The sequence below is a fragment of the Heteronotia binoei genome, chromosome 9, assembly GCF_032191835.1.
Source record: "Heteronotia binoei isolate CCM8104 ecotype False Entrance Well chromosome 9, APGP_CSIRO_Hbin_v1, whole genome shotgun sequence".
Taxonomy (NCBI): Eukaryota; Metazoa; Chordata; class Lepidosauria; order Squamata; family Gekkonidae; genus Heteronotia; species Heteronotia binoei.
In genome coordinates, this window is record NC_083231.1 from 35,275,387 (window position 1) to 35,287,553 (window position 12,167).

Genomic DNA, 12,167 nt, shown 5'->3' on the forward strand with positions numbered 1-12,167 from the left:
AAATTCATCAGGATTTACCACATATTATATCAAGGGTGCATAGAGTAATGTATAAAAAGCAATCAAATGGCTCTTTGTCCACATGTTTTTCAAATTTCTCAACAAGGACATTGGCTTGCTCATTCATCACTTCTAGAAAGTCTGTTAAGATGGCGAAATGGAAGGTGGGAGTTAACATCTTTCTTCTGGTCCTCCATTTGCTTCCAGAACTGCAAGACAGAGATTTTAAAATAATCCCTGAGACTTGATGCCCCGGTAATATTTACTGCGTTAAAACAGATCTAGTCTTCTCACAATGAAACTGAGGTATCACTGTCAGCCACGTTATTCTGGCTACTTGAGGCCTATTTTATGATCTTTATAACCCCAGCAACTTCAGTTTATTGGACTGGTCAACAATAGCATTCCTTTCTGAAGCTCACATCTATCTGACTTCTAACCTATCTATTGCTCCAGCTTAAAGTTTAGATCATCCAGTCCAAATCTCAGTTCCTGCCTTTCAACACTCTCTCTGTGTGTGGGCGGGGTGATAGTGGTCCTCACCAGTACTATGTACCAGCACCATCTGCAGGGAGTGTCTCCCAAGTCAAAATGGGTGAACTGGATGTATTTGGTGGAACCTTTTTTTAAACAAACAAACAAAAAGCACAGAATTCTGAACCCTAGTTTTTTCGAACGTTCTTGATTTAATGAGAGGGATTCTACATGTGGTCATTGTCTACACATGCAGGCTCCATGCTCATGAGCTGGCAATCATTCATAGGCAGGGCCAATCCATTCATGTCCATTCTTTCCTACTTGCACTGATTTCAATGTATACAATGTCATGTGCAGAGGAGCTACTATCTCAACAGTTCTGGATGATCCAACTGGACTACCTCTAAAAGACCATATGCTATGTTCAAGTTTTATGTAACTTTACCTTGTGAGAAGTCCTGTTCCCAGCCAAGGACAGAGAAATGTATATAAATAGGGTTTCTCAATGTGCTTTGAGCTGCTCAAAACCACCTGCCAGTAGATGAAAACAACATACCATTTTTAATAAAGCAACAATTACCCATCTCCTCACTATCAGTTGAATTTTGCTTTAAAAACCTGCTAACTAAACAAATAATTTCTTAGTTGAAGGTGATTTGTTGAGATTAGCATATCATTAAGTGGTGTAAGTGGTTTACCAAAGGAAAAATACAGAAATATATTATTTAGCAATTCTATACAGTCTCTTCGGATTTGCCGCAGACACATTTATAGGCAGGTTTGTTTTTATATTGATAATTTATTGTTTTAATTGTAAGCTGCCTTAAACAGCATTCTGGAGAGTTGGCACAGAAATCTCCCAAATAAATGAATAAATCTGCTACATGAAAGAGATACCTCAAATTGTGCACCAAGGAAAGCCAACAGACATGGAATTCTGCAATCCATATGAATTTTGATTAAGTTAATATTTGTTTTTAAAACGGTGTATTTTGCTAGTCAAGGAAGACCCCAGAAGGGGCCACAGGGTGCTTTGGACCTCTGGAAATTTTATTTAGCAAGTTCTCTGGCTTCTAAGATTTACCAGGCATTGTTTACATAACTTGAAATATCTCTCCACAAACACAGGAGCTAGAAAGATGCTTTAAAAGAAAGAGAAGAGTAGCAACTGACATTCTCAGAAAGCTGAATTTCACTAAAAAAATAATGCAATGTGTATGTTTTCTGAATATTTGCTAAATGCTAATGTATGCACAGCATTACTCATATGACGCCTGAGACATAATGTTGGCATTCAAAACTTAGATAAACGTGAGCAGATATTTTCCTATAAAGGTACAACCTCTTTATATTCAGATGTCTAATGTTGCTTTTATTGTGACCAGGGATGAGCTACCTATTATTTTACTACTGTCAAATATTTCATGAAAGGAAACTGCCTGTAGGTGCCATTTGTTAACATAGCCAAAAATGTGCCACTTTGTGGTAATCAGACACAAACCTAGCAGTATAGCAAAGTTTTCCCCAACTTGTCATCTCTAGACACTTTGAAACAGGGACAAAACATAAGCAGTCACTAATAATGAGGGTAATTGACTAGTACCAACCATGACTCCATTTTGCTTGCTGAAGAAATAAGAAGGGACACCATGTTACCTTTTTATTTCTAATTATTCCTTAATAATTCCGTAATTTTCATATGTAGGCTGATGCTGTTGTTCTAAATTAAAAGGCAAAAGGAAGAAGTATTCCATGAATTGTTCAGATTTAAAGAAACCTTAGCAGCCACTGTAGTAAAACCACAAGAGGCCCAGCAGCCTTTCCAGAATGTTTTTTTTGGGGGGGAGGAGCTAATGGGAAATTGAAAGTATCTTACCAGGTCTTAGAAATTCCTTTCTTTTATGATTACATCACAAATTCTCAGAACTCACTGGGGGGCTGATCCCTGGAAAATATTCAGCTTCTCCCACCTATTCATTCCCAGGTCCTGTCATTACCTTCATATCTCACCTTCAATGACAGGCTGATCACTAAAAAAAAGTCACACAGCGGGTAAGGGAGGGGAAGTTGACAGGACTGGGAAATGAATAAGCAAAGGACTATGTACATATTTTATATATTATACTCTTTTTGTTGTACTGCTCTTCAGCCTTGTAAATCTACTTTTTGTATGTAATCCACACTTTATAGTACAAATGCTAATTTTGTATTAATTTGCTTCTATTGCATCATCTTTGATTGGAGCTTTAGTGAGAAAGGCAGAGTATAAATAAGTAAAGAAATGCATTCCTGCTGCATTGGATGTTTAAAGAGCTATCTTCAGTGGAAGCCAACTGTCACAGCTTTCTTCAACTGACTTTAGTTATTTTTGTTAAAGCAACTGTGCACATCAAAATCCACCTTTTTGTTATTAGAATGCAATCCATGCAAATGTGTCCAGTTAATGTTTCATGATCATTACACAGATAGACCCAAATAGTGCTCAAATGAAGTTTGAGACTAGTGGATCATTAACATGGCTTCTGGATTAAATGCAACTTTTAACCTGATAATATGAATTGAAGTTCAATGTTTTATACAGCATAAGCACAAGATAATTTCTGTCTCTTGTTCTGGGATAACACATGTATCAGCAGGTCCCAAGGTCATTTAAACACAAGATGCAATAAAAAGGGGGGGGGGGGCTAGTATAAACAGCCCAGGCTACGTGGCAACAATTAGCATCAGGCAACAATTAATATCAGTTAGTAGCCCAATTCTCAGCATATTTGCTCAAAAGGAAGTCTCAAAAAGTTTCATGAGACTCCGAGGAAAATGTGCCTAGAATTGTACCCTGTTATTTACAGTTGTAAGACCCAGGTAAACATTATCAGGATATCACTAAAAAAAAAATCACACAGTGAGTAAGAGAGGGGAAGTTGACAGGACTGGGGAATGAATGAGCGAAGGATTGTGTACATATTTTATATATTATACTCTTTTTGTTGTACTGCCCAAGTAAACGTTATCAGGATATATATAAGAGCAGCTGCAACAGATGTGATCAATGTCCCATCTACTCCAGCACCCTGCTCCACACACTGGCAACTGGATACAAACAGGACATGGGGGCCAAAGTGCTGCAGGGGCTGATTTGAGAGAAAGGCATCCTGGTTTTGCCCCACTTCATTTTCCCAAGTCAAAACAGTACCAGGGCCACAGTATTTGCTCCAAATAGATGGTTTTATTCTGTTATGGGAATGCACAGTTGCAGGCAGTGAAGACCTGTTTGCAAAAAGCAAGGGAAGTGAGAGGAAAAGGATAGTTCTGATGAGTGGTGTAGATAAGCAGGAGTCCCCCCCCCCCCCCCTCAATGCACTGGTTCCAGCCTGAATCAGGTTCCCACAGCACTTTTAAATGAATTTCCTATCAGGAACTTGTAGGTGCAATATGGTTGCAAGACCTCATGGCAGATCAGCATATGTTATTATAACATGTAGTTTGGCAGTCATGCTGTGGCACTTCCTTGCAGAACTGGGTTCATACCTAGGCCTAAATATACAGATTTGGCAAAATCAAAATTGCTTCTGTGCAATGTTGTGAAATGGCCATTAACATACTGAAAAACAGAATTTTAAAATTAAAGAAAGCTGATTGTTGCAATATCAGGGGCACACACGACATGATATTTCTGCATTTTATCCAACTAAGACTGTAATCCTAAATACTTTAGTAAGGCTTTCTTTGAAGAAAAAAAATATATTTAAGCTCCCACTACCAATATATTAAGGCTCAAAAAGAAACGCACCTCTACAGTGTCTGCATGATATAGGATCAGAAATGGGAATGGTCCTACCCACAGCTTCATTAGTGCATCATTCCGAAACAGTTCACCGTAACTCAACATTTGCCTGAAAAAAGCTGGAAAAACATACATGCTATTTGAATGTCCAAATGAGAAGTTAATGACCTCAAAACCACTACTTTGTCAAACCTGCTTATGCAAACACCATACATCTTAAACATACAATCCCTATGTAGGTCAATGACCACACAACAGGTATGACAGCCTTATACCCCCTTCTAGACTGCAGTCTGAAAGTATAAACAATAACCATGAGGCTGTTTTTACCTCCTCTTCCAGATGAAGACTTAATTCACACCAATCATTCATCAGGAAAATCATAATAACATGTATTGATCTATTTCCTTGTCATTTTAGTCATATAACTAGCTGTTCTCGTAGTGGCCGCATTCAGCTATAATGTTTACACAAACAGGACTTGAAAACTCTGAGGCTCCATTCCAAGGAGTCATGTGTTGCTTCTATTACCTCTCACGTCTATAATCTGGTACTTGCCTGGAGCCCTATGCAAATACTTACTAGTGGATACATTTCAGTTTGCCTGAGGAAGCTGTGCAGGCACAAGAAAGCCCACTCCTTGAATAAAACTTTAGTGGTCTTAAAGGTGCCACTGGACTCCAACTTTGTTCTAGTGCATAAAAATAAATACTACTAGAGAGGGAGATCAGGATCATACCCGCTAGATTTCTGGGTAAATAATTTCACATTTTCCTCTTTCTCTGTAAACTGCTTTTGTTCTCTCTGGCCTAAAGAGCACAAATAAACAGACTGAAAGATCAACACGAGCAGCCGTCCTTCTCCACCCTTGCAACCCCTATGTGGAATACTCACAGCTTCTATAAACATATTTATCAGGCATTTGGTTGTTCTTCCCCCCTCCTCTTGCCCCTTCTTGTATATAATTTGGAGGACTCTGACCATTATTTTAAAAAAAAAACACTGCCTTGCACATTTCATTTTTATTTCTCACTGTATCTCATGTTTTACTGAAGTTACTGGTCTAATTTTTAATTTTTGCCATGTTTAAGTTCTCCCCCACATGTTATGGCAGGGCTTTTTTTGAGCAGGAATGCACAGGACCTCAGTTCCAGCTGGCTTGGTGTCAGGGGGTGTGGCCTAATATGTAAAGGTCCTGCTGGTTTTTTCCTACAAAAAAAGTCCCACTCTATCGCTTTAAATAAGCCAGTCCAAAATCATCTTGTTGAAGATGGGGATACAAATGATACACCAGCTATCAACAGAAGATACTTCCACATGGGTATCTGTACAGGGTATAATGTGCATGATAATGGCAAAGGGAGAGCCTTTAGATACTACCTTAAAGTAATTTGGAATATACCATGAACAAACTTCAGATTATCTCTATTGATGTTGTGACAGTTAGCAAGCTTAGATATCGCTGGAGCTGATTAAAGGAATGACAAACACAGATTTTATACTGGGTAGATAGGAGTGCACAGGATAGAGCCTGGGAGACCTATATATAATGTGATTCTAAGTACTGCAGATAACACAGCGTGTTCAGGTCATTATGAACGTGACACTACAGTGGTGTCCTATCTGCCCTGCTGGCTCAGCTACAGAAGGTGACTAACATGGGCAACTGCAACACTGGCAATGGTCCACTGCCTCCACAGCACTGCTTTTCCCATTTGCATTGGTCCATTTAGAAATTTAGAATGACAGAATGCTCGTTTCGCATGCTCCATCTTTTCCACTTTAAGTGACCCTCATTAAGAGCCTGCCAAGCATCCCACAAAATCCTGGAATTGTAACTGCACCACTTCTGTCAACACAGGAATGCTGGTGGGTGATGTACAGCCATACAGAGAATTATGTGAAGGTCAGGGAAGGGATGGGGGGAGGAATAGAACAATGCAGGGAATTTTTTTTTAAATTAGTGTTGCTTTAAAATTTCTGAAAATTCTACATCTCTATTTTGTGCCTCATATTTCTCTTGCAGGCACAGATTCCCTTAATGCAGTCTGTTGAAGGATGCTGGTGAATGGGGTTGGGACTTCCTTCCCATACCCTTAATGGACTGGCATTTCCTTTAGTCATAAATTACTAAGGAAGAAGGCGAGACCTCTCTCATCTCTACAGTGAACAAAGTGCAGTCCCTTCTTTCCATGATGAAGGGATATACTGATTTGGTAAGATCACATTTATTAATGCCAATGGCACAGCTGCGTAACACACTGATTATATATTTACATTATTCAATCCACACAATGACATTCAGTTATACCAATGACTGTATCAAGAATGACTTGGGGAATGAATTCTTTTAAACCCAAACTTCAGTTCACACTCTTAAATGAGGAAAAAAGCCCCAACTTAAAATACACGGCCAGATGTTAGGACAGTTGTGTGTCAATGTCTAATCTGTATAAAATATTGGTAAAGCTCCAGGTTTTTTTTGTTGGAGGGGGTTGTTTCTATCTACAGTTTTGGTTTTTGTTTGTTTCTGTCTACAGCTTTTCTGTTACAGCAGTCCCACATCTTTATTGCTTTAAATTTCAGCGTCCTTTTTTCTTACTTGATGGGGCAGCTTTAAACAGCTCACTTACACCCCAACTCTTTATAGACAAAGGGAATGGATTGTTGCTTTGAGATCTCTAACGACCAGGCTTCATGAGGAAGTAGCTATTAAAAACAATGAGCTCACCCTGGACATTTTGGACATGCCAGGGACCTGGACAAGACATTTTGAAGCATAATGAAAAGGAAGAGGATATCTGCATTGCCAGCTAGTTCTTGAGTCTTTGGGACAGAAAGGAATTATAAAGGCTGAAATGTTCTTTTACAAAAACAACCTTGTTTCAGACTTCTCATAAACCTCTGAGCTACACAGCAACATACTGTAACTTTATACCATTCAACCCTGCAGAGAAAATATGTTGAGAAAAAGAAACTAAACAAAAATATATGCTTGAGATTCTTGTTCCAGGTGAGTAACCAGGTTAATTTTCTGTTCCTGCATCGGCAGAGAGGGTGGGGTATAAATTTAATAAACTAAACTAAGCTAAACTTAATTAAAATGTACAAACACATCCCTGAACTAGTCAACAGCAAACCACCCCCCAACAAGGACTTGATTTCTCACCGACTATACCTGCTAATATCATGCGACTATCCCACCCCTTGCTGATGCTAATCTAGTAATACCTCTGTAACTTTCTAATTGTTTCATCCCACGTCATAGCTTAGATTTTACATTAATCCTACTTTGTATATTTATCAACATTTGGGTGTTGTCCTCTCCCACTCTGGCTGGACTGATTTCTCTTTTGATTGGATGCTGCTTTAAAATGGCCTCCCCTTCCCACACCTGTCTGTTGTTCACAGCTTTTAATAGCCTCATGGATGTACTCTTCATGGATCTGATGAAGTGAACTTTGGTTCACAAAAGCTTATCTGTTCTCTTAATCACTGGTCATACCTATCCTAGTAATCAGAGTCTACAGGGAAGGTTTTACAATAGACATGCTGTATGCATGCCCTGAGACACTTAGGTGAGAAGGGCGGGGTATAAATCTTAATATAAATAAATAAATAAATAAATGCATAGGATTGTGGCCTCAGATATTTGTGCCTACTGTGAAACCTCACCTGTAGACACTGATTACCAGGAAAGGCTGTGACCAGTGATTAAGAGAATGAGACGTTGTGGGCCAGACTGTCTTTAATCCAGTCAGTATTGGCATTTCCTCCATCTGCAATACTGGGATAACAATCCATTAGGCTTGTTGCCTTAATGGAGTTACAACCGTAGTTACATGAAAATCTCTGTGGATGATTAGAAGAGCTTCAAAACAAAGCACACAAAATATTAACTTGAAGGGAAAGCACATACTTCATCTGTTTGGTATTTCCTGTTATTGTTTCTCCATCTCATCTGAAATTGATCCCCCCCACCCCCCAAAACACACTTTTAGTTACTGCAGAATTCTCAGAACCAAGGTGGCTAAACATAATGAATGACAAAGTCTGAGACCATTGGCATACACATGAAAGCTTATATCTTGAAAAAAAACTTTGTTGGTCTTAAAGGTGCCTCTGGAGTCCAACTTTATTCTGAATACAACTAAGTTTGAATCTAGTGGCACCTTTAAGACCAACAAAGTTTAATTCTGAGTATAAGCTTTTGTGTGGGTACAATTTCTTCTGATTCGTTGGAGCATTGATTTTCATTACATATAGGTAGAGAGAGGGTGAGGTTAGTTGCCCAGAAGGGCTAGTTTGAGTCAAGATGAATAACTAACTGGTTGATAAACATAGCTGAGACTGGATTAAAACAGTCAAGATCTGTCTGTAGCAAAAAATTAGCATACAAATACAAAGTTAACAAACAGATGTAAGAACTAAGTTTTAGTCCAATGGCACCTCCAGGACCAACAAAATTCACTTCTGGATCTAAGCAAGAACTGAGAGAATCAGTGTATGTAGATGCACAATATTTCAGATACACTGAAACAAATTTCCTGAAGTGTTACATATTGGGGTGTGGGGGTGGGATTAGTTGCTAGGAAGGGCTAATTAGAGTCAAGATGTATAAGAAACTGGGCAATAAATACAGGTAAGATTGGAATAACACATTTGATAAAACCTATAAATAGCAGCAAACTGGCATACAGATAATAAGAGTTAACAGATGTGAGAACTAAATTTGAGTCAAGTGGCATATTTATAGTTAGACTGAGGGATTCTAATCTACTTCGTCAGTAATAGAAACAGAGTTTTCCACAATTACATTGTTTAACGGAACAGAGTTGTTCTTTCACTGCATTAGTCCATAACCTGGCAGTAGAGTTAACAAAGTGCAACTGACCAGATACAACTGTAGGCAGGAAAATCAATCTGTTTCTCAAAAGCCAAAGTTCAAGGCTGGTAAAGAGCAAAATTAAAAGATAGCAGTTCTCCAGTACTGTACTGGAACACCCTAGGGATATATGCGTGTGTTGTGGAGACAGTTGCCAAGTCCAAATGTCCCTCCAGCAAAGAAAATAAAAACCATCCTGCACATATAAAAATATCATATCAAGTAAAATCCATCCTGATTATGTACATTCTGAACATACAGATATGTGTATAAGTGTGTTTTAACATAGAGGAGGGATGTGCAATTACACAGTGCTCCTAAACTACAATCTGATAGGAGCTTTACCACTAGTCTGCTGATTAGTACCTGAAGACTTGGAGCCATGCAATAGCTGGCATTTGTTGCCTGTAACCACAAGGAAAAGTGGCTAAAAGAGTAGTAACTATGGATTTCTTTCTTTGGCTAGGGGCAGCGGTTACGGTGTATATGCATGTAGCTGTAAAAGCTACAGTGTGCTCTTAAAGGGTTACCAGAAGGCTCTAAGCCACTGTAAATCATAAATTATAACCACAACATACCAAAAATTGTGGCTAACTGTCTTGGATTCTACACCCATCAGAACTCTGGGAAGTAGGGGATGTGTGTTAAAAGGAACTAAGTAGCAAAGGGTCTGGAATAAATTATCTGCAGCATGCGTTGAAACATTCACACTGGAAGATGGGAATGGTCACAAATCCTTAATCATCCTGACTAGATGATTAAATCTGCTGCTGGGTAAAGTATATATTGTATCTAATTTTCAACTCTGCCTCTGTGGATACAGGAGCTCTGTAGCAGAAAACAAGACTGCTGGGTGGACAGGCAGAGGCCACAGGCAAGTCAGGAAAAACAGCAAAAGTTTATTTATGTGCACAGGCCAACTTCCCCTTTTCCCATAGAACTATTTCACATCTTTTGATATCACTTTAGTCAGGCCTGCTATAGCTACAGACAGACCAGAAAGATCTTTCTACAGAAGTAAGCCTAGGTTTACATAAAAATTTGAAATAAAAAAGTACATTGGAGATTAACCCACCCCAACTCCATGATAGAAGCAGTGCATATAGATTTAAGAAACAAATGCCCTTAGTGGCTAAGTGCTAAGAAGCTGCAAAGGTTTTGCCAGCCTTTAGCCCCTGGTTTCTGTCAGTAAATGGCAGGAGCAGGGGGCAGACACCTTTCCCAGGCTGTTTTGGCCTTTGGGGGAAGGACTGGCAGCAACCATGGCCAACCTGATACCATGCAACTTGTATGACTCAGCCAGGATTGGCTGTTTCCTATTGTTCAACAACAGCCACCCCCCCCCCCAAAAAAACCCCAACCATGAGGTATAGTGGGCTGAGTTTCAAACTAGAATATGTGAAACCCAGGGTCAAATCTCTGCTCTACCATGGAAGCTCACTGGATGATTTTGGGCCACTTACACTTTTTCAGCCTCAGCCATCTCACAAGGTTGTTGTGAAAATAAAATGGAGGAGAGGAGAATGATGTACGCTGTTTTGGTTCCCCACTGATGGGAAAGCTGGATTATATATAAAGTCAACAAATAATATAGCTTAAGATGGGGGAGCAGATAAAAGGTAGTTAGTTGGTGACTGGGAAGGAATGAGAAAACCAGGAAAACTGAGGATGGGGGGGGGAGTGCTATCAGGAGAAAGTGGCAATAATGTAGTTAGGGACAGGAGAAAAAGTGAGGTTTCCCCTCAAGCCCTTGCAGATTCCCCACTATGCAACTGGGCTGAGCCTGCCCAGCACCACAAAACTCAGCACATCTCAGCTGGTAAGTGGGAAGGAGAAGGAAGCAGGAAAAGGGAAGAGGCTGTAGGTACTTTGGCGGAAGGTAAAAAAGAGGGAGAAAAAAATAAAACAAGTGCAAGGCCTTGTGGTCCCTCTGCTTGTTAAATTATGATTAAAAATCTAGAGTTGCCAAACACCATTTGGGGAATTAACTAATGAAAATGTTACGTTTGTTATCTGCCCCGCAAGAACACACAAATCAAAACCATTGGTTTGCTGAGGTAGCAATATGTCAAACATTGAGTCTTCAGGATGTTGGGAGCTTCTGCAGCATCTCGGCTGGAAGCCTTTTATCTCATCCACAGCCTGATCCTTTTAACTGGTGACTTGTCTCTCTCTTTGCACCTCTCACTTATGGAGCATGAGGCTGCTTTACATCTAAAAAAGAATCCTTGAATAAGAAAGTCGAGGTTACGATTTTTTAATCTTAATAAAATAAAATACCAGTAGGTGGTGTAGCTGCATCCCCCCCCCCCCCGCACAAATACATTCAACTCTTTTCAAAGCTTGCAAACACAGCCCCACAAACCATTCTGAAAACAAAGTTCAAATCCCCGGCGTGAGGCTGGGAACCTCAGCCGCGGAGAGACAAAGGGTTGTTTGCTAGAAGGAAGCGGGTGATGCGTCGCCGGCTTTACCTTCCGCGTTGCGCTCAAACATCAGGACGTTGCCGAGGAAGGGATAGCAGGGGCTGGCCCCCGGGATGGGTTTCAACGCCCGCCATACCCGAAAGTAGCTGAGCAGGAACCGGGAAGCAGAGACGGCCAGCAGCGTGGCCAGCAAGGCAGCCGCTGTCGCCCCCCAGTAGACCAGCCGGCCGCCTTCCGACACCTTCTGCAAAACCTCCATCTCCACGCCGCCACGCCAAAAAGAGCAGCAGCCGCGCCCTGCGGCGGCCGAAGAGTTTTGCCGCGGGGGGGGAGGAGCCCGGAGGGCACTAAGGGAGGCCAGGAGAGCGCCGAGCGAAGGCGGAGTCTGCGCGAGCAAGGCAGGCGGGCAGGCGAGAGGGGGCGGGTTTGCCTCGCTGGACGCTTTTTGCAAGGGGCTGGAGAAGGCTTTCTAGAGCTGGTCAGCAACTCACTTGGCTAGAAGTAGATCCAGGTGGGCCCAGCTGTGTTGGTTTAAAGCAGTAGAGCAAAGCAAGAGGTTGGCTAGAAGTAGGCAGAGGACCACGCTGGTCTCGTTTGA

At 40.7% G+C, this 12,167-nt stretch overlaps 1 protein-coding gene across 2 annotated transcripts in view; it reads right to left on the minus strand.

The window, feature by feature from the left end:
• The window catches only part of LOC132577031 (cytochrome P450 4V2), a 33,276-nt gene extending 21,374 nt beyond the window's left edge, over nucleotides 1–11,902 (minus strand). Inside the window, exons 1-4 of one of the 2 annotated variants that reach the window (XR_009555788.1) lie at nucleotides 11,618–11,884; nucleotides 4,265–4,377; nucleotides 923–1,008; nucleotides 19–209 (exon numbers count right to left, since the gene is read on the minus strand). Coding sequence is in view for 1 of the 2 variants with exons in the window: in XM_060246445.1 (XP_060102428.1) it covers nucleotides 19–209; nucleotides 923–1,008; nucleotides 4,265–4,377; nucleotides 11,618–11,828 (601 nt within the window). In the remaining variant the exon portion in view is untranslated. Of the gene's footprint in view, nucleotides 1–18; nucleotides 210–922; nucleotides 1,009–4,264; nucleotides 4,378–11,617 lie in introns of both variants that reach the window. The other variant, XM_060246445.1, reaches the window with a different exon arrangement.
• Between the last annotated feature and the right edge of the window lie 265 nt (nucleotides 11,903–12,167).